The 25,208-nt window shown below is 44.9% G+C and overlaps 1 protein-coding gene across 1 annotated transcript in view; it reads left to right on the top strand.

The window, feature by feature from the left end:
- Positions 1-25,208, top strand: part of piezo1 (piezo-type mechanosensitive ion channel component 1) — a 175,050-nt gene that overhangs the window by 110,453 nt on the left and 39,389 nt on the right. The window contains 11 exon segments of the mRNA XM_037781514.1: positions 4,061-4,150; positions 5,131-5,176; positions 5,178-5,214; positions 5,951-6,019; positions 6,127-6,150; positions 6,153-6,220; positions 7,961-8,105; positions 20,115-20,138; positions 20,141-20,182; positions 24,806-24,978; positions 25,071-25,177. Coding sequence (XP_037637442.1) covers positions 4,061-4,150; positions 5,131-5,176; positions 5,178-5,214; positions 5,951-6,019; positions 6,127-6,150; positions 6,153-6,220; positions 7,961-8,105; positions 20,115-20,138; positions 20,141-20,182; positions 24,806-24,978; positions 25,071-25,177 — 825 coding nt within the window.

Here is a 25,208-nt window from a genome sequence, read left to right on the forward strand (position 1 = left end):
CATCTGTGACTGAATGTGAACCAGGATATACCCGCATTTAACAAACAATCATAATCATATTCACTCCCTTTAAAAAGGACACACAAGGGGGGGTTACAATTCCATTATAATGGTATAAAATAATAATAATAATAAATTCAACTTATCGCTTTTATTTATTTATTTTTTTTTAAAGTTATTTTTTTGGGGGCATTTTTCCATTTTTATTGACAGGACAGTGGATAGAGTCTTGAAAGGGGGGAGAGAGAGAGTGGAAGCGGAAAGGGCCACAGGCCGGGTTCGAACCCAGGCCGCCGCGGTCAGGACCAAGCCTTGATACATGGACGCCCGCTCTACCAACTGAGCTAACCCAGTCGCCCATATAGCGCTTTTAAAGAACTCAAAGACGCTTTACACTATCGGAGGGAAAACGGTGTGAGACAAACAGGAGACAAACGACATACACAGGCGCACTCTCATACATACACACGGACAAATGGGTAAGGGGGGGGGTGGGGCTAGGAGTAGGCAGAGGAGAAAAGATGGGTCTTGAGGCGGGACTGGAATAGGGTGAGGGAATCGGAGTCTCTGATGAGTTTTGGGAGGGAGTTCCAGAGAATGCTCTGTCCCCAAAACTGCGGAGGTTGGACTTGGGGGTGGAAAGTAGACCAGCTGAGGTGGATCTGAGGGACCGTGGGGGTCGGTAGGGGGAGAGGAGGTCAGAGAGGAGCAAGTTGGTGGAGGGCTTTGTAGGTAGGGGTCAGGATTTTGTACGAGATCCGGTGGAGGTCAGTGGAGGTCTTTGAGGACTGGGGTGATGTGATGCCAGGATTTTGTGTGGGTGAGGAGTTGGGCAGCTGCATTCTGGACCAGTTGGAGTTTATTGATGGTGATTGAGGACTTGGAGGAATGCAGTTTCTGTGCTGTTGAGGGGGCGAAAACCGGATTGGAGGGGTTCAAACAAGTTGTTGGATTGCAGGTGGGATTGGAGCTGTGTGGGGACGAGGCGTTCGAGGGTTTTGGAGAGGAAGGGGAGGTTGGAGATAGGGTGGTAGTGATTGAGACAGGAGGGGTCCAGACCAGGTTTCTTGAGTGTGGGGGTGACAGCAGCAGTTTTGAAGGCTGAGGGGACAGTTCCATGGGACAGTGAGGAGTTGAAGAGGTCGGTGAGGTAGGGGCATAGGACAGGGAGGCAGGACTTCAGCAGGGGAGTGGGGAGGGGGTCGAGAGAGCAGGTGGTGGGTTTGGATGTGCTGATGAGTTTGACAATGGTTGCTGAGTCAACTGGGTTCGAACCGGGAGAGGCGGCGCTGGGGGGGAGGGATCGGGGGGTCCAGAGGGATGGAGAGAAACGGGGTCGGTGTGGTTGCCACGGGGTCAGACACGGGGAGCAGTGAGTTGTTGATGGTGGTGATTTTGTCGCTGAAGAACTGAAGGAATGAGTTGCAAAGATCGGGTGAGGGGTCAGAGAGGGTGTTGGCACGGGGCTTGTGGAGAGTGTTCACAGTGGAGAAGAGGGTTCGGGGGTTACGGGTGGGGTCATTGATGATGGTAGAGAAGTAGTCAGATTTGGCAGCAGTGATGGCGTCTTTGTAGGTGATGAGGTGAGATTTATAGGCTTCGAGGTGAACAGTGAGTGTTGATTTTCTCCAGAGGCGTTCAAGTTGCCGGCCGGTCTGTTTGAGTTTTCTGAGGTGGGGTGTGAACCAGGGGGAGGAGGTGTTGAATGAAACAGTTTTGGTTCTCAGGGGGGCCAGTGAGTTGAGGGAGGCAGACAGGGTGGAGTTGAGGTGGTTGGTAAGATCATCGGGTGAGGTGGGGGGTGGGTCCAGGTGGAGGGCAGCAGATAACAGGTTGGAGAGATGGAGGGGATCAATGGACTTAGTGTTGCGGAATGATATGACTCAGGGGAGTTCCAGACGGGGTGTTGGGGAAGGGATTGTGAATTGGATGAGTTTGTGATCAGAAAGGGGAAAGGGGGAGGGGTGGATGTTCAGAACCGGGACGTTGACAGAGCAGACGAGATCTAAAATATGGCCTTTAATTTGTGTGGGGAAGGTGATGTGCTGGGTGAGGTTGAAGTTGTCCAGTAGAGTGGAGAAATCAGAGGCAAGTTTACAGGTGGGGGAGTCCATGTGGATGTTGAAGTCGCCCAGTAGCAGTGGGGGTAAGGGAGGGATGATGCTAGGGTGAGGAGTTCAGACAGATCGGAGAGGAAGGAGGAATTTGGTTTAGGTGGGCAATAAATGAGGATGACTGTGGTGGAGCAGGTTTTGAAGGCGAGGGACTCGAATGAGGTGACTGTAGGGAAAGTGAGTTCTGTGGTCCTGAGGTTCCGGTTGAATAATACTGCGAGGCCCCCTCCACGACGGAGGGGCGGGGTTTACCGAGGTAGCCGAAGCTGGGGGTGGTGGGGGGGATGCTTGGTTGAGGGAGAAGAAGTCATTGGGTTGTTGCCAGGTTTCAGTGAGCAGGAGGAAGTCCAGTGAATTGTCCAGGATGAGTTCATGGAGGATGGGGGCTTTGTTGTTGAGTGATCGGGTGTTGAGGAGGGCAAAGTTGGATGAGTGGGAGGGTGGTGTGATGGGGGCATGCTGGAGAGGTTGGAGGTTTTGCTAGGTTCACAGTGCGGCGGTCCGCAGTGGAGGGGGGGGCCGGCGGGGGGGGCGGCGGGGGTGAATGGTTTGGATGTTGTAAGTCTGGGTGATGGGGGTAATGGATGACTGGAGATGACGGTTGTGTTTGGGGCCACGGTGAAGGTAGCGTTTGCAGATGAGGATTCCAGCAGATTGAGCAGAGGAGAGAGCAGTGGAGGATAACCTGTAGTTTTTTATAAGGCGGAGGAGTTGACAGCGAGAGTAGGGGAGGGGAGGAGGTATTGAGGGGACAAAACAAATGTGGGAACCAGGGGAATCCTTTGAATAGCAGGGGGGGTAGTGTAAGAAACAACAGGAGAGGGGTGAGTAGGGTTGATGGTTCCATGGTTTAGCAGGCGGGTTAGCGGTTAGCAGGCGGTGAGAGGGACGGTAGAGGCAGCACAGGGTAGCGTTAGACAGGAGGGGGGCCATTGGTACTCACGGTACAGATGGATACAGGTGGTGAGGAGAACAGCCAGATGATTATTGTAATTCCAGTGGTGGAGTGTCCGGGAGGAGTGGAGAGGGACAGAGAAACATGCAGGGCAGCTCCACTAGCGAGTTAGCGGCTAACCGGCTAGCTAGCGAGGAGAGTGGAGCGAACGGGAGCACAGGGAAAACCAAAAGACGGAGAACAAGAGTGGGAACGAGACAGAACATAACAAAACTCAGGAGAACAGTGAAGAAACAGCCACAAAACAAAACAAAACGAGAAGAAAGACAGCTGACAGAGGGAGAAGCGGCAGTCAGGCCACGCCAGCAGTACTCGCCCACCGGCACAAACACAAACACACTCCCGTACGGAGGCCGCGAGAATATAATCACTTCATGTTGTTGTTTTTTTATTTAACCTTTATTTAACCAGGAGTAAAAACTCATTGAGATTAAAAATCTCTTTTCCAAGAGTGTCCTGGCCATGATAGGCAGCAGCACAGTTACACGGTCGCAGACATAAAACAAACATAACAATTTAAAAACAAAGACAAATTACAGAATCATAAGGTATCAAAAACATTCATCAGCATTCAAGACATCTGCAGCCAGATGTGCTTGTTTCCAAATCTTTTAGAAGCACTTTAAAGACATTCAGTGAGACCAGCTCTCCAAGAGATTCAGTGGCTTAGATTTAGCATTTGTGTCAGCATTTAAAACAAGTTTTAATCCACACGGGGTGCTTCGTGCTCCGTCAAGTCACTTTCATCATGGACAAGAAATGCTGACAGTTCATAATGTTCTGTCACCATGAGGCGATGGGCATCAGCATCAGTGAAAACCACATCTGGTTATTTATTAGTTCCCTTCAGATTGCTCATTTCAAGAACAGGCTGATAGATCCCAAATGTACAGAATCCTATAATTAATGTGACACCCTTTCTTTGTTAATTGAGATGTAGCTGCTGATATTGGCTGGTTACTTACTGATGACATCTGTTTCTTCCTTCCAGGGGCTTTGAGCTCTTCAGAGCCAGTATTGTGAAGAACATTGAGTTCCACCAACAAGCTGAGAGGAAATCTCTGTCACAGCTCAAGAGATCGTAAGTGTTCACCGTACAGTGAGTGGGAGTAGCAGCGTAATGTTGCATCAATGAAGGAGTGGAAATGGCTGGGGGGGGCTTTCTTCCTACACTGCTGGCTGTAGAGATCCTTTTTGTCCACTTTTTAAATAATGAACTCAAGATTTCGTGTAAGTACCGAATTGAATGGATATTGTTTGAAGTTCAAACATAATAATGTAAATATGTAATATAACATAATGTATAACTCTCTGTCCACCTGGCTGCAAAACCAAATACCACTGAGAGGAACTGAGAGGAGCTGAAAATATAGATATTTTTAAACGTAAACTAAAAACCCGTCTATTTAATCTGGCTTTATGTAGTGTTTTATAGTTTTAAATTTTATGTTTTTTATTGTTTATACTTATATTGTTTATCGTCATCATTATAGTGTTTATTCTACTCTATTTTATTTAATCAACATTTTATTGCTGATCATTATTATCTCTTTTATTCTATTTTATTTTATTAAAATTGTATTATTTTAATACAATCTGCTTATTTTGTGTAGTTAAATAATTTGTATTTATTTATTTTTATTGTTATTTTTATTTCGTTGTATTTTATTTATCTTTTATTATCTTAAATACCCATCTCTTATTGCGTTGTTATTCAATGAACTTTTATATTGGTTGTTTTGGTGCATTAGTCCCTAAATCCATTTTTAACACTCATTTGAAACACATTTTTGTCAATTGTCTGTACAGCACTTTGAATTGCATTTGACCTGTTTGAAAGGTGCTATATAAATAAAGTTTGATTGATTGATTGATTAATCAAAAGATCCTCACCAAATTGAATTAGTGGATTGGATGTGGCACCTGTCCAAAATACACCATGACACCAGGTAGATATAGAATACATAGCTTTACTTTAGCCCACAGCAAATATTATAAGTAGAGAGTTAAAGTTGAATTATTCTGTCTCCTGAGCATCCTTTTCCTGTCCTCTGCTTTCAGGATGCAGAGAATTCGCTCCAAGCAGCAGAAGCACAGAGACGGACACAAAAACAAGTGAATATTCTACCAAGAGTCCGACTGCTGGTAGGACTCACTAGTAAACTGACTGACTGGAAACATGTGTTCCACCATGTCTGCCATGTCTCTGGGCCCCTCAGGGTTAAATCAGTGTAATAATCAGCAGTGAAGTGCATCATTCGTCAAGTTTATTTATATTTTACATTCAACATGACGTAAGCTCATAAAACAACACTGATATGTGTTCTTCCTGTCATTCCTTCTGTCTGTCTTCATTATTTCTTCAACTGATCTGAAAATTTCAAAATACCAGAAACTGGAAATACAAGGATTTCATGTGACAGTGAACTAAACTGTACTGTTCTTCACAAAGATACTCATTAAATACTACTATACTACTATAATACTGTAATAGTAATATTCATACTAAACCACTCCTTGCTACTGCTATGACATGTCTGCTTCTACGTAAAGCTGCATGAATCCATGTTTCACCACTAGAAGGAAGAAGAACTCCAAAGCAAGCTGAGAGACTCACAACCCTGATATATTAATAATATAATAATATTAATAAACAAAAGTGATTATATTATCACCCTATTATGTTGTTCTTGCTAATCTTAAAGGCCAAATATGCCATGAAATCTGCTGGGCACATTCATGATGAACCATTTTATTGGAATGATCCCATGGCCTTTACTTTAGCACCACCCTCAGGTTACATTTAGGATTTTAAAACCAATCACATCATTGTCCTGTGCAGTACTTCCTCCAATTTAGACCTTCTCTTGTTTCCTTCCAGAGAGCCAGACAGACAAGAAGAGTTCCAGGAAGAGAAAGTGGCACCAGCCATGGTTGGACCACGCTAAAGGTACGACAAACACAAGACAAGCTGCTGATGGCTGAAAACATGCTGTAGAACTAAAGTAGTCTTTCTGATCTAACTTCAGATAATCTCTGTGTTTCTTCTACTCACAGTGCTCCACTCAGGAGAATACTACCTGTTGAATCAGACAGTGAGGATGAAGAGGAGTCTGAAGAACAGAAGCCTCAGAAACAGACTGCCTCTCAGGTCAGACATTCACTAAATGTACTTACTTATATATGATATATCCATGTACCATTTCTATGGGAATCAGTCTTGATGATTGTCATCATGCATGCCAACAGTTTACTCAGCAGCTTGTGGAGAAACTCAGCAATGTGGCTACAACATGACCATAGACGGTCCCGTTGGCAGGTCTAATGCTGCAGTAGACAGTTCTAAAGCTGTGGAGTCAAAGGTCCACAATATCTGCTTTTAAACAACTGACTGATACTTGGAAAGAGAGATAACTGGTTGCTCTGTGTGTTCAGTCGTAAGGCATAACGTGTCGGGTGCTCTTGGAAAACGGGGAAAAAAAACAGGAAGGCAATCTAGGCACTTCAAAATATTCAAAATATCAAAAAAGTGAATAAGAGAATATATTAAAAAGCCTTTATGGGAGTGGCAAAACATTTAAAAAGCCAACATGTTTGGACCACTGTAGGTCTTCGTCAGGGCTTACTAACAAACAGACAAGGTGGATGTGGCCTCACCTACTGTGTATGGTATCAAACAACCAATGGGAGGCAATCACATGATCATCATAGTATAACAAAATATTACAAAATATCAAAGAGATAACACAGAAACAAGTAATTCATGTCCTTCATTAAGGAAACTACTGATACTTTACAACAGAGGCTGCAAAGCAAACATAGGAGCCTATACAGAAAAACAAAAATTTATAGAATATTTTTTATTATTATTTGTTATTACTCACAGAAAGCATGTAAATTATAATACTTTAAGGCATCCAGTCAATGGATCCAAAAAGTCTCCCTCCGCTAAAATTTTTCAGAATCAAAATCAGAATCAGAATGGTGTTTATTGCCAGGTGTAAGAGGTATACACTAGGAATTTGCTTTGGTTTTGTTGGTGCAAGTTAAACAGTATAATAACAAAAGAATAGATAAAAACGTTAGAATAAAATAAGAATAAAAAAAAATGAAATTCTACCAATATACAATATACAAAATAAGCTATAAACAAAATAAACATGATATAAACAGATAGTGCAAATATTGCCGGTGTGCAAACAATCAGGTACCAGAGGGAGAGAGAGGGATACAGTAGGGGGGTGGTATTGAGAGTGTATGAGAGAGGGGGGGAGTCAACCTATCTCCCCCCCACCAGCGGTTTAATGTGTTCGATGCCCTCTATGCGTAACAAAGATTCATTAGCACCGTGATACTCATTAAAGTGTCTAGCCATGGGGGGTAGTCGCGATTCCTGACTCTGATGGCGATCTCTCAGGCGTCTTTTTGTGCGATCTATGTAGAAAAAGCCCTCCTCACATGGACAGACAGGCGGTATATGACAAAGCTAGTATTACAGTTAATGAAATCACTTTGTATATTGGTTTTATCTGAGTTAACGTCAGCAAATATTTAGTTTTTTATCATATTTTCACAGTGAGGGCAATGCATGCATGAGTCTGTCCCAAAGAGTAGGGCCGCGTCTAAAAGAAAACAATAGGGGGTTCAGGAAAAACTTGACTCAACACGGTGTCGCTCTCAACAATGGCCCAGTTGTTTTTAATCATGCGTTTGGTCTGTTCAGCATGAGACTGATGTGCAGGCTCACGTCTGATGTTTTTCGACTGATACTGTTTATACGGTATATAGTTGCAGTTGTTGAAATGTGTAACACTGCTATGGTTAACGCGCTGTGTTGAAACTCTGATTTTCATATGTTTTATTGTTGATGATTTTGGTTTTTCCCCCTCAGTTGGCGTACCAGGCGTGGGTGAGCAGTGTGAAAACAGCTTTAAGAGAACGTCAGAGACACCAGAGACAGCTGAGGAAGATGGAGAGAAAAGAGAAAGAGAAAGAGGGGAGAGTGGAGTCACAACAGGAGGCGTTTTCTGTGATAGGTTAGATATTCTTACATCCTTCCCTTCTTTATTACCATGGTGACAGCAGTGCATGCAGAGGCAGTGGCTCGTGTTTCCCTTAAACTTCGCTACATTATTGTTTTGATTTGTTATCTTTTCACCTTTATTACTGAAGCACATATTGCCTATGTCCGAAAAATACTCCTCAACATCAGAGAAGGAAGCGAAGGGATTGAATTAAGTTCAGCAGGACTTTGAGACAATCGCTGTCCACAACATCTTCCTACCAGCCAGTCAGACCTGCTGGACCAAACACCAACGAGAGCAACGTGAATGCCCCAGAAAGAGAGGGAAGAGAGCCGGGAGAAGAGCTAGGACCTGAGGCTACTCCACCACCCAGCCTGCTCCTGGCTGATGTCCGGTCTCAGGATAATCAAATGGCTGAAATGAGACTTCCTCCTGATGCTAATTCAAATGCTGGTGATTTAAATCAAGCAGACCTCAGATCTGTTTTACCTAAATTCTACCAGTGTGTCCACACCCCCACCACAATACCCTGGACCATTTTAACATGAACATTCCTTGCACCTACAAAGCCTCCCACGCCCCAACTTTGGACAACATTTCCCTGCTTCTCCTGCTGATTTACTCCCAGCTGATTAAAAGGGTCAAACCATCAGAAAAAAAGGAATGGAGAGATGAGGGCCCTATCCAGTCCGGTGACAAAGAAGCATACAACACTGCCAGAGCAAGACTGAAAGCATCAAAGAGACTGGAAGAGATGAGACCTCAACACCAACAACATCAACAATGTGGCAGGTGATCTAGAATATCACCGGCTACAAAAGCAGGAGTGCCCCCATCATGTTGAGGTCACGTTACCAGATGAGCTTAACACCTTTTATGTTCACTTTGATCAAGTGTGCCCCGCCTCCAGAAGACAGGTCACTGTCAGTATCCACAGCGGATGTGAGAAAATACCTGATGTGAGTGAATATGAGTAAAGGTGCTCGGCCTCATAACATCCCTGGCCATGTACGAAGAACATGTGCCGACCAGCTAGTTGATGTCATGACCATAGACTGCATTTAAGAAGTGGACGTAGTCACTGTGACATCACCCGTTGGTTTGAAGCCTTGAGTTCTGCATTTTTGGGCGTCGCCATCTTGGTTTTATGCAACCAGAAGTGACACGAGAGGGTGGAGCTCAGTAAAACTGAATGCTGTACACATATAAATGCGACCAAAATGTTACAGTTAACTTTGATGAAGTGAAAACACACTGTGAAAGTGTTAAAGGTGTAAGACGAAAACACGGAAAAACTCCCAGACCGGACAACGCCGTGGTAGCGACCTGTCAATCACAAGGTAGCCTTGAAGAAGACTTGAAACTAGTGATTGAGACCATAAACTCATGTTTACAATGTTTACTGAGGTAATAAATCAAGAGAGAAGTAGGCTCATTTTCTCATAGACTTCTATACAATCTGATTCTATAGTTTACTGAGTACCTTTTTCACCAGCCTGATCAATCTTTCCCACATTCCTCCAAAGTGGGTTCCACATGGGGGTTTGAAAAACCACTTGACTTGACTGGTCAGCACTCAGCAGTGCATCCTGAATCTTTTGGTGATCCAGCTGGATCAAAGCAGCCTAAAGTTCTTTCTGAGGTACCCAATCTGTGCGGATGGTGCAGGAGTCTGTATCCAAAGTGCTCGACAGCTCGACAAACCAGGCGGGTAAATGTTTCCTCCCATCGTTTCAACGTGTGCTCAACCTCCTTCAACCTCTATGGGTCCAAAATAATCAATGCCCACATGAGAGAAGGGTGGGAGATCTGGAGTTATACCATCTCCTGGTAAGTCTCCCAACTCTTGCTTGCATGCGTCTGCAGAAAACACAAGACTTTATGATTTTCCTGCTGAGGAGTTGTTTGGCAGAAGGTAGCCAGAATGTTTGGCCTAGACTGGAGAGCATGTGGTTCCTTCCTGAGTGCCCAACCTGCTGATGGATATCATGCAAGATCAATTTGAATACATTTGAGTCTCTGGGACGAATAATCCGGTTTTTCAAACCGACTGGCAAAGCTGCTTCACTTATCCGTTCTCCAATCCTGAGGGACAATGAGATTGCCTTCATCAACAATCGGATCCAGTTTGGGTGTGGGAGCTAAGAGTACATTCTGAATCAAAGTAAAACTGTTGTTTATAGCAAATGATTGACTTCTCTGCTTCGTCCAAGTCCTCCACAGATAACACTTTTTGTCCATCTGTCAGTTTGGGGTCAGTCATAAGAACCTTTGCCTTCTGACTTCGAAGCTGCAGGAGTTTTTTAAGCTTTAACAACCATCCAACAAAGAGTAGTGTTCAATAAGGTTACTAGTTGCACTGCTCTTCATGTACAAACCAATTTACAGTGATGTCTTTCTTTACCTCTGGATCACTTGGAGAGATGTAGCCAAGGGTTGTCAGTTTCTTTTTTTGACAGGAAGTCAGGGTCAGTTAACCATCTGATGGAATCCAAGAACGGTTCTATATGCAATCCACGTGAGGAATCGTCCGCTGGATTGTCCCTGGAACTTACATGCCTACATTGTTTTTCTGGGGACAGGTTATGGATCACTGCAATCCTATTGGCAATGTAAGTGTAAAGAAGATTCCATATCCTTTCATGTATTTTCTACCTCAGTTTATGTTGCTTGAATATCTATGCCTTGGTTTATATCATTACCTATCCTTTTGCTAGTCCCGCCTATGGTGCATTTCTATTGGCTGAGTAGCCTGTCAATCAATCTTCCGTAGCAGAGGTAAATCGTCTCCTTTTTCTGTTGCTCTGGAGAGTTCCGTGACAAGTGAGCTGTTACAGTAGTTGAGCTACGTAATTAGTACTGCACAGTTTGGACATTTTGGACAGTGAGAGCCTGTGTGCGTCTATTGAGAAGTAAGTTTCCTTTTTCTGTTTGAAGATATGTCTTAAGTTGCTACATGAGGGATGCATAATTGTTAGCCATGCTCGTTAGCAGAGTTAGCTCTGTATCGACTGTGTTTATGTTTCATGCAATGTGTAGTAATGCTGTACGTAGTGTTATGGAATGAAATGGTGATGTTTAGAAGCCAAGAGGGCGGTGCCTAGTAGAGCCATGTGTTCATAAGAGATAGTGCATTGGGGAGGCAGTTTCTGTTAAAACAAGACACAAACCAAGGTAACAACTTGTCTTTCAAGTAAATTTAATAAAAAAGCATATATTAATAAGAAAAACATCTGCAGATGGACTCACGAGCACAGCCACCTGAGTGGCAAGTGAACCCTGAACACAAGAGTAGTCAGTATTTATACATACTAAAGCATATCACACAGATAAGTGCAAAGAAGAGAAAGATAGAAGTTAATCATTAAGTCAGCACAGAACAGACAACAGAGCATCACAAGACATAACAAGTACTTCAGCCCTCTGTTGTTACAGTCCATCCCATCCATTCCATCTTCAACCGCTTATCCGGATCGGGTCGCGGTGGCAACAGCTTCCAGCAGGGGACCCCAAACTTCCCTTTCCGGGGCCACATTAACCAGCTCTGACTGGGGGATCCTGAGGCGTTCCAGGCCAGAGTAGAGATATAATCTCTCCACCTAGTCCTGGGTCCATCCTCCTGAGGAAACCCATTTCAGCCCGCTTGTACCCGCGATCTCGTTCTTTCGGTCATGACCCAACCCTCATGACCATAGGTGAGAGTAGGAACGAAGATTGACCGGTAGATCGAGAGCTTTGCCTTCCGGCTCAGCTCTCTTTTCGTCACAACGGTGCGGTAAAGCGAATGCAATACCGCCCCGCTGCTCCAATTCTCCGACCAATCTCACACTCCATAGTCCCCTCACTCGCGAACAAGACCCCAAGGTACTTGAACTCCTTCACTTGGGGTAAGGACTCATTCCCTACCTGAGTAGGCAATCCATCGGTTTCCTGCTGAGAACCATGGCCTCAGATTTAGAGGTGCTGATCCTCATCCCAACCGCGTCACACTCGGCTGCGAACCGATCCAGTGAGTGCTGGAGGTCGCAGACCGATGATGCCAACAGGACCACATCATCTGCAAAAAGCAGCGATGAGATCCCCAGCACACCGAACTGCAAACCCACCTCCCCCCGACTACGCCTCGATATCCTGTCCGTGAATATCACGAACAGGATTGGTGACAAAGCGCAGCCCTGGCGGAGGCCAACCCCACCGTAAACGAGTCCGACTTGTTGCCGAGGACACGAACACAGCTCTCGCTTTGGGCGTACAGGGGTTGGATGGCCCTGAGAAGTGCCCCCCTCACCCCATACTCCCGCAGCACCCCCCACAGTATCTCCAGGGGACCCGGTCATACGCCTTCTCCAAGTCCACAAAATACATGTAGACTGGATGGGCATACTCCCAGGCCCCCTCCAGGATCCTTGCGAGAGTGAAGAGCTGGTCCGTTGTTCCACGGCCAGGATGGAATCCGCATTGTTCCTCTTCGATCTGAGGTTCGACTATCGGCCGAACCCTCCTTTCCAGCACCTTGGAGTAGACTTTACCAGGGAGGCTGAGTAGTGTGATACCCCTGTAATTGGCACACACTCTCTGGTACCCCTTTTTGAACATGGGGAACCACCACCCTGGTCTGCCACTCCTTAGGCACTGTCAACCGACTTCCACGCAGTGTTGAAGAGACGTGTCATCCAAGACAAGCCCTCCACACCCAGAGCCTTCAGCATTTCTGGGCGGATCTCATCAATCCCCAGGGCTTTGCCACTGTGGAGTTTGTTTGACTACCTCAGTGACTTCCACCAGGGTAATTGATGATGGTCCCCCATCAGCTTCCAGCTCTGCCTCTAACATAGAGGGCATATTGGTCGGATTCAGAAGTTCCCTCAAAGTGCTTTGCCTCCGTCACGGCAGCGGCTGCTGCTCTTCGGGTCTGTCGGTACCTTGCAACTGCCTCCGGAGTCCTCCGAGATAACATATCCCGGAAGGCCTCCTTCTTCAGTCGGACGGCTTCCCTGACCACCGTGTCCACCACGGTGTTCGAGGGTTGCCGCCCCTTGAGGCACCTAAGACCTTAAAAACCACAGCTCACCACCGCAGCTTCAGCAATGGAAGCTTTGAACATTGCCCACGTCGGGTTCAATGCCCCCAACCTCCAAAGGTATGCCAGAAAAGCTCCGCCGGAGGTGTGAGTTGAAGATCTCTCGGACAGGGGCCTCCTCCAGACGTTCCCAGTTCACCCGCACTACCCGTTTGGGCTTACCAGGTCTGTCCAGAGTCTTCCCCCACCCTCTGACCCAACTCATCACCATATGGTGATCAGTTGACAGCTCCGCCCCTCTCTTCACCCGAGTGTCCAAAACATGCGGCCTCAGATCAGACGATACGATTACAAAAATCGATCATCGACCTTCGGCCTAGGGTGCTCTGGTACCACGTACACTTATGAGCATCCTTATGTTCGAACATGGTGTTCGTTATGGACAATCCATGACTAGCACAGAAGTCCAATAACAAACGACCACTCGGGTTTAGATCAGGGAGGCCGTTCCTCCCAATCACGCCACTCCAGGTGTCTCCATCGTTGCTCACGTGCGCGTTGAAGTCTCCCAGCAGAACTATGGAGTCCCCACTGGAGCCCCATACAGGACTCCATTCAAGGTCTCCAAGAAGGCCAAATACTCCGAACTGCTGTTTGGTGCATACGCACAAACAACAGTCAGAGTTTTCCCCCCCATAACCCGAAGGCGTAGGGAGGCGACCCTCTCGTCCACCGGGGTAAACTCCAACATAGCGGCACTCAGCCGGGGATTTGTGAGTATCCCCACACCCGCCCGGCGCCTCACACCATGGGCAACTCCAGAGAAGAATAGAGTCCAAACCCTATCCAGGAGTACGGTTCCAGAACCGAGGCTGTGCGTAGAGGTAAGCCCTACCAGATCCAACTGATAGCGCTCCATCCTCCCGCACAAGCTCCGGCTCCTTCCCCCACAGAGAGGTGACATGCCACATCCCCAGAGCCAGCCTCTGCCGCCCGGGTCCAGTCCGTCGAGGTCCCTGGCCTTCACTGCCACCCGTGTGACAGCGCACCTGACCCCAGCGGTTTCTTCCCGCAGGTGGTGAGCCCACAGGATGGAGAGGAGGGGGGTTGCCACGTTGCTTCTTCGGGGCATCCCCAGCAGGGCTCCGTGGCAAGCCCGGCCACCAGGCGCTCGCTGACGGGCCCTCCGTCTGGGCCTAGCTCCAGACGTGGGCCCCCGGGCTTCCTCCGGGCCGGGTAACTCCTCCTCTGCCTCGTTCGTCATTGGGGTTTTGTGAACCATTCTTAGTCCCGGCCCCTCACCTGAGACCAATTTGCTATGGGAGACCCTACCAGGAGCACGAGGCTCCAGACAAACACAGCCCTCAGGGTCATAGGAACACACAAACCTCTCCACCACGTTAAGGTGATGGTTCCCGGTGATGTTTACAGTGATGTTTACAGTCACAGAAGATAAAACTGTCGGGTCACTGTTTTAATGCTTATGGTGACAAGATCTGCTAGATGTGAGGCCCTGAGATTATCTAAAGGTACAGTGTTAACTGCAGATATGAAAACTGCCATTACATTCCCCCTTTGAGCATTCAATGCTCACTTTAATAATGAACATATCTGATCTCAAAGTGTGAAGATACTATGTGATTTTGATTTAAGTATATGGGAAAGAAGGAATTAAACTATCTCAGACAATATCATCATAAATTGGTGGGTGTCCACCCTGGAAGTGGAAAAAGGTCAGGAATGCCTTTCTACAGCTGTGGTGTAGATATCAAGACTATCCCCAGTAAACCCATAAAATCTCTTCCCATCAGGTTAATCGACAGTGTTTTGATAAGAGAAAGAGTGGTTTGAAATCCCCCTCAATGTTATCCCAGCATGATAGTGGAACTGTGTATCTTTCCTACAACAGATGATGTCTTTACCATGTATAGTAAGTTTTAGCTTTGGCATCTATTTAATATGCGTCATATGAGTACTTAGCATATAGTGCAATAGCTTTCTCTTTACCAGTTTTCTGTACAGATTCAAGATATTCAATGGCTTGTGAAATCATGAGTTGTGTGTCTGTGTTCTTACGTGTCTGATGTGCAGATAGGTCACTGTTTCCCGTCTCCGTGTCAAGCTAGATGAATCCCTCACTGTCCTCGACCCCTCCGCTAGTCAATCAGCCTGTGTGTCCTGGTAGGGTCCATGGCAGCTGGTTGTAGGAGGCCACTGTGTGTGTTGTGAACCTCTGTGAGTCTGATAAGGTACACAGACACAGTCTCATCGTCTCTTTGCTTGCACAGTGAGATTTTGCCAATGTCCATTCTCACTGGGAAAGCAGTCTTTACAACCGTTGCAAAAGGTCCAGTTATGGTGTTTCTGTACTGGAGATTTCCTTCGTTCTCCCAGTCTGGTTTCGTTGGCCTCTGGTCGTTCCGTGGGAGCTTGTCAGCTACCTTGGCTAGTTTTATATTTATTTTTTTACATGCTCTTGAGTCCGTTTCTCACCACCGGAGAACGGGTACGCAGCTGAAAGAAGGCTCAAATAGTCATACATGCCATATCGTAATTAATGGATATAATGAGGTGTAATCCATCCATACTTTAGTATAGTAATGGTAATTTATATCTAAACGACTATATCTGACTTTTGAGTGTTTCCGTTAAATGATAAGTCTGTTAATTTACACATTCACACATCGGGAGTTTTTTCTTTCACCAGCTGTCCTTCCTGCATTTGGCAGCTTAAACTGTGTTACTTTTAGTCTGATTAAGTGTTTAACTTCTTCCTATTTGTCTAATATAGTTTACTCTTCCTTTGTAAAATGTGCCGCTCTGTCTGTTTGTCTGCTGTCTGTAAACTTGTCCATGTCTGTGATTGGTCATATGGTGGCAGACACCGCTCCGTTCATGTGAACACGCTCATAGCCAGATGGAGAAACCCTGGGTGGATTTACAAGTTGATAACCACCTCGTAGGACCGTTTAGAAGGATCTTATTCGTTAGGGTTAGTGAACCCAGATAACGAGAAGATAGCCTTGGTATGTTGAGCTCGCTTTGTAGTACAGGCCTCAGACTTCTTTAGCAGTTTTTGGTCATGTGACCCTCCTTTAAGCATTCAAAGCATACATTCCTTTTCACACATTCAACCTTATTTTCTCATGAGGCTGTGATTTTAATTGTAAGCAATCCACTATCGCATGTTTGCTTTGACAGAGGCCACACAGGGCTGTTTGGTAGTGTGTTCTTCAGTTGTTGCCACAGTAGTTTCCAAAGACTACTGCCCCTTTTGCTTCAAAGTCGTCTTCAAAGTCAGGTGTCTTTGAGATGAACCTTTTTGTGTAAGTTGAATCTTTACTGTGTCCAAGCACTGGGTACAATAAGCTGTTAGACTGTGTTTTCCATGAATTCCATTAGATGTCTGAATCTAGCTTGTGTGTTTGTTTTTTGAAACACCTCATGGGCTGTAAGTCCACCATCTTTCTTAGAGCTTCTACAGGAGCTTGGATGTTATCGATTTCAAGGTGGATGTAACATCCAGTTCGTCCATGTATTCCAAGTCTTGCATGGGCGTTGCAACATTCCCTTAGGTATAATAAAGCATATGCATGAAGTGATTTTCCATCGTCTGCTTTAATGGCTGTCCTTTGCAATTTCCATCTCGTTCCCAAAATGTCTCTTTACAGTCGCTTGACTTCTAGATATCCTTGGCCTGCATCCATAGTGCAGACAGCTACAAACCAGGTCTCTGGTCTGGCCTGACGTGAACTGGTTCAAGAAAGTAGAGCCCTATCCTTGGTAGCTAGTCTTGAGATCAGATCAGATATTTAAATGCATGGATGAAAGACTGATAAGATAGTGGGTCACCATCAAATGCTGGTACTTCTCTTTTAGGTGGCAGCGATAGATTTTGCTGCATAATCATGAGGTCAGCAAATTATTTTTGTTTTTTGCACCATTGTGCTGAGATTTTCATGAGACATTACTGATTTCAGGATTTTCCAGTTGTGGACTAGACGGATGTTTCCAACTGCTCGCTGAAGTGGAGTCCTTTGGTTCAGTAGCCAGTTGAATATATTCCAAAGGCAGAGGTTTTCAGTAAGTGTAGGTTCCGCAGTTTCTATCTTGCTTGCTTTCCTCGTAGTTGGCATTGGATACCATCCCCATGTGGCTCAGCCTCATCCTTGCCATCCACTGCCGCTATTTGTGCATCCAGTTCCACTTTTTCCATCTTTGATTTTGTAATAGTTTCCTCCGCTGTAAGGCGTGTATGCCCTTTAAAGCAGCAGATCGAGGCTCCACAGCTGCCTTTTCAGCAGATGGTTAACTTGGCAGCAGAAGTGCCTTTGAAGATGTTGATGATGCCGTTGACTGTCCAGTGGTTCAACTCTTCATTGTGTGCTTTGTTCTTTTTCCATGTTTCCAGCTTCCTCTAGAAAGGTAATGAAATTCATCACTCTGGGCTCACAGATTAAATTCTGCCAACAGCTTGTTGAAGCATGGCCATATATTCATCGACTATGATCAACATCTTCATATTCATAATCAAAAGCTTTTGTTCCGTTAAGTTGCCTTGTGAAATACTCCAAGTTTACCTCTCTAAAAGATACTCTGCCTTCAGCGGTTGTTGGGTCATTTGACTTCATCTTTGTTGAGTTTATCCTCTCACTCCATGCAACCTTCTCTGCTGTTTTGAGTTGCATTTATTTACACACACGTCTTTCAAGACCTAACATGCCTTTTGCTTAGCTTGCTTCCATCCGAAAACATTATGAAACGTACTTGGCACTGTGTGTAGCGCGTAACACGCTTACATTTTGCATTTCCATTTCGTTACATCACAAAGCAGGATTTATTAATTCTTTTATTTACTTCACAAAGAGGTATGTCTACACATTCATACGAGCTGGTAGTCGCGTCCTTCCTTTCACAAACAGCAAGCGTCTGTATTCCTTTTGTTAATCCTTTGCAGAAAGGAAGAAAATAAAGTGAGATCTAACGCAGGATTCTAAATACTTTCACGAAATGCGATGTAGTAAACTGAGCCATCTAAATCTACCCACAAACACACATTTCAATCAGCTACTTAAAGGCTACCTATCAGCACTCTAGAGACGCAGACTCCAGCAGGAGCATACTGTATACGTCACTCACAGTCATCATAAGGGACTAATCACAACCCCCTTTGGACTACACAATAAAAGTAATCAGTTTTATCACATTCATATTCATATTTAATCACTCCAGAAATCGCCAAAACATCGGAGGCTACCAGCTCGGAAGTGCTTGCAGGCGGCGTCGAGTCTGTAAACAAGCGGGGCAAGAGAGGAGGGCTAAGCTAATGCTAACTCCTTATCTGCTATCCCCACCCAGCATTTTCCTCACCAATGCACAGTCTCTGGATCATCACTCACAAAAGGATTATGGAATGCAACATCATGATTTCTATGAAAACACGGCTCAGCAACGACATTCCCGACCCCACCATTGAGCTAATAGGGCGCTACATCCTTCTGGGTAGATAGAAGAGCAGATGACTCCAGTAAGACCAGTGTTGGGGTCTGTTCTCAGACACTGCTACAATGGAGAGTCATTGCTCTGTTAACCTAGAATATCTCATGGTTAAGTGTAGCCTAGACCTCTCTATCTGCCCAGACAGCAGTATATATCCCACCGGGTACTAATGCTAAGCTTAAAAGAACGAAGGCCAGTGAACTTTGCATGAACGTAGCCGGTTAATCAGGATTTGCCTAGCTGAATACGTGCGAACCCCACAGTATATAAGACAGCGTCCACCGCTGTCAGTCATCCCACGCCCTCTTCAGCAGGCGGAGCAGGAGCAACAGGGCCTCCTTGGTAGAGGGCTCCCCCTGTGCTTATAGAACTAGGGTTATATCGTAACCTTCATTCTAACTCACACAGTCTCCGCCCTCTACTGGCCTCTATGGGTACAGTGGGTGGAGCCCGCGACACAACATTGACCAAACCACACACTGATCCAGGCCAGCTAAAAAAGGCTAGTCACCGCAGCCCACCTACTTCTTTATGACCTAACAGAGATGAGTCAGCCTACAGGTAGGGATGGTCCAGCACCTGTCCCTCAACGGAAGAGACCAAAGAGCTCATTTAAGATCAAATGCAACCCCTATCCGTATCACGGGACAGATGTTTGAGCGGGGGTCGCCAGCTTTAAGTTTCTGGGTGTCCCCGCATCTCGGAGGACCTATCTTGGACCCTCAACACATGGACCCTGGTGAAGAAGGCTCACCACCGTCTCTTCTCTCTGGATTCTGTTGAACTTCTATCACCGCACCATCGAGAGTATCCTAACCAGCAGCACAGTATGTTATGGCAACTGATCTGTCTCAGGACCACAAGCACTGCAGAGGGTGGTGAAAACCGCCCATCACATCACCAGTGCTACACTCTCCGACACTGAGGCTGTCCAGCACAAGTAATCGGAGCACATCATGGTCAGGGACACCTCTCACTGCTGGCCCTCATTCCCTCTGGGAGGCGCTACAGGACTCTCCGTTCCGGGACCAGCAGGCTCAGGTGCAGCTTTTTCCCCTCATCCATCACCTTGCTGAACTCTGCACCACGGTTTTCGCACTTCTGGTTCGATGCTACTGCAACTACATTGTGTTGTCACAATGTCAATAAAGTTAAATATAATCCAACCTAAGACTTACATTTATTTATTGCACATACTACATTTATTTATTGACGGACTGCACACACTATGTTCACCCATTCACTCTGTATCTTTTATATCTATAGTATTGTTTTTATAATTTGTGTATACCTTTACCTTTCCTGTGTTTCACTCTGTTTGCTGATGTTGCTGCTTTGACACCTGAATTTCCCTCCGGGGATTAATAAAGGTTCATCTTATTTTATCTTATCTTAAATGCATAAATACCACTTACCACTCATAAAGACTAACTGTGTGTGTGCGTGTGTGTGGTGTGTGTTTGTGTGGGGGATGTTTGTGTGGTGTGTGTTTGTGTGTGTAGGTTGTGGAGACAATGATGTGTTTGAGGACCTCGCCTTCAGGAGGAGGAGCCCGAGGAACAGGAGTCTGGTAGGTTCACATTGTTGTGGGGTTATGGAAAACGCGTGTTGGTAAATCAGCTGTTTCTGGCTGTCGGCGTCTTCTCAGATATTCCCATTTTACGGGAATGCTAGGCCTTTCCCATTTCTGATTTTATACAGGCCATATTCCTCTCCTCGACTCTTCGATTCCTCTTATCGCTTCTTATTCCCGCCCACGGGAGATGGGAGTGGAGAGGGAGCGAGGAAGAGACACGAGGAGAGAGGTAGACAGGAAATAGTGTTTTTAGAGACATGAGACGTCCTTTCCTCTGAAGCATCACATGAAGCGACGTCCGTTTCTGATGACAGCAGCAGATGATCACAGCTGGATCAGCTGTCAGTCGGCTTTACAGCTGTAGAGACTTTAGATGGAGTTTGTGTCTGAACTGATCTAATAGTACTAATAAAGACACTCAGTTATTCTCAGTGGCAGAGCAGCAGTGTTTTCTCTGTAGCCTGTTACCTGTTTAACAAACACCTGCACATGATAACAGCTGCAGTCTGTATTTCTACTGTGGACTGAGTCCTGCTTAGAGGACCAGGAACCATCTCTACTGGCACAATATCTTTATATTATTTATTCATTATTAGCGTCTGTAGTTATTGATATTCTGATAGTAGAAGTTATGTATTAGGCTGAATGTTTCAAGGAAAGTTGAAATGATGTAACTCATATCAAACCCGACGCTCAGGAATTATCAGCCTCATGTGACTGAATGGAAAATGAGGATAAATTACGTAAAAGTTGTAAAAGACAGACCCTCCTTCTCTCTCTGACTTTAACTGTATACTTAACAAAAGTTAACGGGGGAAACAACAGATCATCAAAAGAAAACTCTTTCTAATAAATGCAGAAAAGTTGTTTGAGGTCCTGTTTGTTGTCAGTTCTTATAAGGGCTCCTTCAGTGGTCAGACTCCTTCAGCCGCATTGTGTGAAGCAGAGATACTGCAGGTCCTTCTGCTGCTGGAACACTTTACCATCAACATGGTCCGTCTGTTGTTCACACCTACAGTTAACACTGTTCACAACATACAGTTCACACCTACATTTAACACAGATTTTATCTAGATGGTGGAATCAGAAGACAACTAAAATATAAAACGTTTAATCTGTGATCTGTCTTCACTCCGGTATAAAACTCCAGTGATGTTGACGTGTATCAGATCAGTCCTATCGGCGCAGCGTCCAATCAATAACTGATATCCAATAAGGTGGGCGTGTCGGTCGGTAAAAAACTTCCGTGAAGGATACACTGGAGGATACACTGGAGGATGCACCGGTGTATCCTCGCTCAACCCTCCTCGATCCTTGCTCCTCGAGATGCATTTTAAGAATCGGGATGTCCTTCAAGATGGAGCGCTGAGATCGATTTCCGGGTCACAGCCAGAGGATTGAGGAGCGAGGAGACGAGGAGGCAAAAAAACAGGAATGAGATGCACCTCTTGTCTTCGTCTCCGGACAGCATGAAACATGGCCGATAGTAGCTGACATGAAAGAACTAGAATCTTACCTAATTGAAACAAATTCCCGAAGATCTCATAGAAAGTTAGATCAGCCAAGGCGGCTTGTTTTATTCCGGTTTTCGACCTCTACTTCTTCTACTCTGTTTACCTGGAGGATTACAGTCATGCGTATTATAGCAAATTTACCAAACTACACTGTAGCCCAGTTTATTTCGCTCCAAACCAGTTGATGGAAATGTGTCTAATTTGCATTTCTTATTTGAGTAATTTCAAAGTTTGCTTAAAATTTGTCTTGAAAATTGAATGGTTGTGTATTCAGTAAATATTATAATTATTATTGGTATTCAGCACTTAACAAGAGCCTAAACAATTCTGTTGGGCATCATAAAGCCCAGAACAATTAGCCTTACGACTGAGTTGATTATACCCCCGTGACAACATAGTCAGGCTGGTATATAGCGCTCTGCGTGTCCGTCCGTCTGTCCTTCCGTCCGTTCAGGTGTCACGCTTTCATTTCCGGAGCAGAACTTGAAAAGCTATTTCATTTAGGAACTTCAAATTTAGTTGTGTTCAGTATGATGGTTGATGGTATGATCTAGTTGTGTTTGGTATGATGGTTAACAGTGTGGTCTAGTTGTGTTTGGTATGATGGTTACAGTTTGGTCTAGTTGTGTTTGGTGTGATGGTTAACAGTGTGGTTTAGTTGTGTTTGGTATGATGGTTAACAGTGTGGTCTAGTTGTGTTTGGTATGATGGTTAACAGTGTGGTCTAGTTGTGTTTGGTATGATGGTTTGAAGGTGTGGTCTAGTTGTGTTTGGGTATGATGGTTAACAGTGTGGTCTCGTTGTGTTTGGTATGATGGTTAACAGTGTGGTTTAGTTGTGTTTGGTATGATGGTTAACAGTGTGGTCTAGTTGTGTTTGGTATGATGGTTAACAGTGTGGTCTAGTTGTGTTTGGTATGATGGTTAAACAGTGTGGTCTAGTTGTGTTTGATGTGATGGTTAACATTGTGGTCTAGTTGTGTTTGGTGTGATGGTTAAACAGTGTGGTCTAGTTGTGTTCGGTATGATGGTTGATGGTGTGGTCTAGTTGTGTTTGGTATGATGGTTAACAGTGTGGTCTAGTTGTGTTTGGTGTGATGGTTAACAGTGTGGTCTAGTTGTGTTTGGTGTGATGGTTAAACAGTGTGGTCTAGTTGTGTTTGGTGTGATGGTTAACAGTGTGGTTTAAGTTGTGTTTGGTGTGATGGTTAACAGTGTGGTCTAGTTGTGTTTGGTATGATGGTTAACAGTTGTGGTCTAGTTGTGTTCGGTATGATGGTTGATGGTGTGGTCTAGTTGTGTGTGGTATGATGGTTAACAGTGTGGTCTAGTTGTGTTTGGTATGATGGTTAACAGTGTGGTCTAGTTGTGTTTGGTGTGATGGTTAACCAGTGTGGTCCTAGTTTGTGTTGGTGTGATGGTTAACAGTGTGGTCTAGTTGTGTTTGGTGTGATGGTTAACAGTGTGGTTTAGTTGTGTTTGGTGTGATGGTTAACAGTGTGGTCTAGTTGTGTTTGGTATGATGGTTAACAGTGTGGTCTAGTTGTGTTTGGTGTGATGGTTAACAGTGTGGTCTAGTTGTGTTTGGTATGATGGTTGATGGTGTGGTCTAGTTGTGTTTGGTATGATGGTTAAACAGTGTGGTCTAGTTGTGTTCGGTATGATGGTTGATGGTGTGGTCTAGTTGTGTTTGGTATGATGGTTAACAGTGTGGTCTAGTTGTGTTTGGTATGATGGTTAACAGTGTGGTCTAGTTGTGTTTGGTGTGATGGTTAACATTGTGGTCTAGTTGTGTTGGTGTGATGGTTAACAGTGTGGTTTAGTTGTGTTTGGTGTGATGGTTAACAGTGTGGTCTAGTTGTGTTTGGTATGATGGTTAACAGTGTGGTCTAGTTGTGTTTGGTATGATGGTTAACAGTCTGGTCTAGTGTGTTTGGTGTGATGGTTGATGGTGTGGTCTAGGTTGTGTTTGGTATGATGGTTAACAGTGTGGTCTAGTTGTGTTTGGTATGATGGTTAACAGTGTGGTCTAGTTGTGTTCGGTATGATGGTTGATGGTGTGGTCTAGTTGTGTTTGGTATGATGGTTAACAGTGTGGTCTAGTTGTGTTTGGTATTATGGTTGATGGTGTGGTCTAGTTGTGTTTGGTATGATGGTTGATGGTGTGGTCTAGTTGTGTTTGGTATTATGGTTGATGGTGTGGTCTAGTTGTGTTTGGTATGATGGTTAACAGTGTGGTCTAGTTGTGTTTGGTGAGATGGTTAACAGTGTGGTCTAGTTGTGTTTGGTATGATGGTTAACAGTGTGGTCTAGTTGTGTTGGTATGATGGTTAACAGTGTGGTCTAGTTGTGTTTGGTATGATAGTTAACAGTGTGGTCTAGTTGTGTTTGGTATGATGGTTAACAGTGGGTCTAGTTGTGTTTGGTATGATGGTTAACAGTGGGGTTAGTTGTGTTTGGTGTGATGGTTAACAGTGTGGTCTAGTTGTGTTTGGTGTGATGGTTAACAGTGTGGTTTAGTTGGTTTGGTGTGATGGTTAACAGTGTGGTTTAGTTGTGTCTTTTTGGGGGTTAGAAGTCCAGGGTGCCCAAAACTTTTAAAAATGTTCTGAAAGGGCAAAACCTTTGGCCCTAGTTTAGCAGGGGTCAAGCAGTGAGCGGGAGTACGTGAGTCATATTCACTTTTGCCTTGATGGTTCAGACTGTCAACGTTATTAGGTTGGGTTAGCCCTATTCATTAGACAGATAACAGATAACAGTATGCAACAGCACACCTATTTTGCTGTTATTATAAAACATGATTTATGAGACAGAACTAGTAGAAATGTGAGAATATTTGGCAGCAAACTGTAATTCCCATTTTACATACATTTACAAATACACTGTTTAGAACATCTATTTGTCTAATTACTATTCAAATTATATCCTAACACAAATATACATGTAGTACACAATCACCGAACATGTCAAATTTCAGTGTTTTTGTGAAGTGACATTTTTCCAGTCTAGTCCCAGAAGTCCCTGTAAGTACTGTATAGGAAAAGTATAAGTTTCCTGTTCTTCTCCTCTCCTCTCCCTGCATCTACCCTGTCTGTGTGCTGCAGGTCACGGTGAAATGGTTCAGAGGATCTTGGATATCCTGCGCTTCTTATTGGCCGTAGTTCTAGCCATGGTGGATGGACTGACTCAGTGGCTCAACCTGCTGACTAAACAGTACAGAGAAACGTCTACTGTCCTGTGCAATGAACGCTACTTCATCATACACAAGATACAGCAAGTAAACACAACACAGAGTTTGTTGTTGAACAAACACTGATTTTTGGAATTGAACACTCTCTAAGTTGTGTCTGTCCTCCCTCTGACTGGCAGCATCATGCAGCAGCAGCCTCCACAGATGAGCAGGGTGTCTCAGGCAGTGAGAGTCCCACATTCGAGACGTGTTTGGATGAGAATGTTGGAGACTCCACCAGATACAGGTTAGTGTTGTGTCTTCTATTTACCAACCAC

The sequence above is a fragment of the Sebastes umbrosus genome, chromosome 10 (genome assembly GCF_015220745.1).
Source record: "Sebastes umbrosus isolate fSebUmb1 chromosome 10, fSebUmb1.pri, whole genome shotgun sequence".
NCBI lineage: Eukaryota > Metazoa > Chordata > Actinopteri > Perciformes > Sebastidae > Sebastes > Sebastes umbrosus.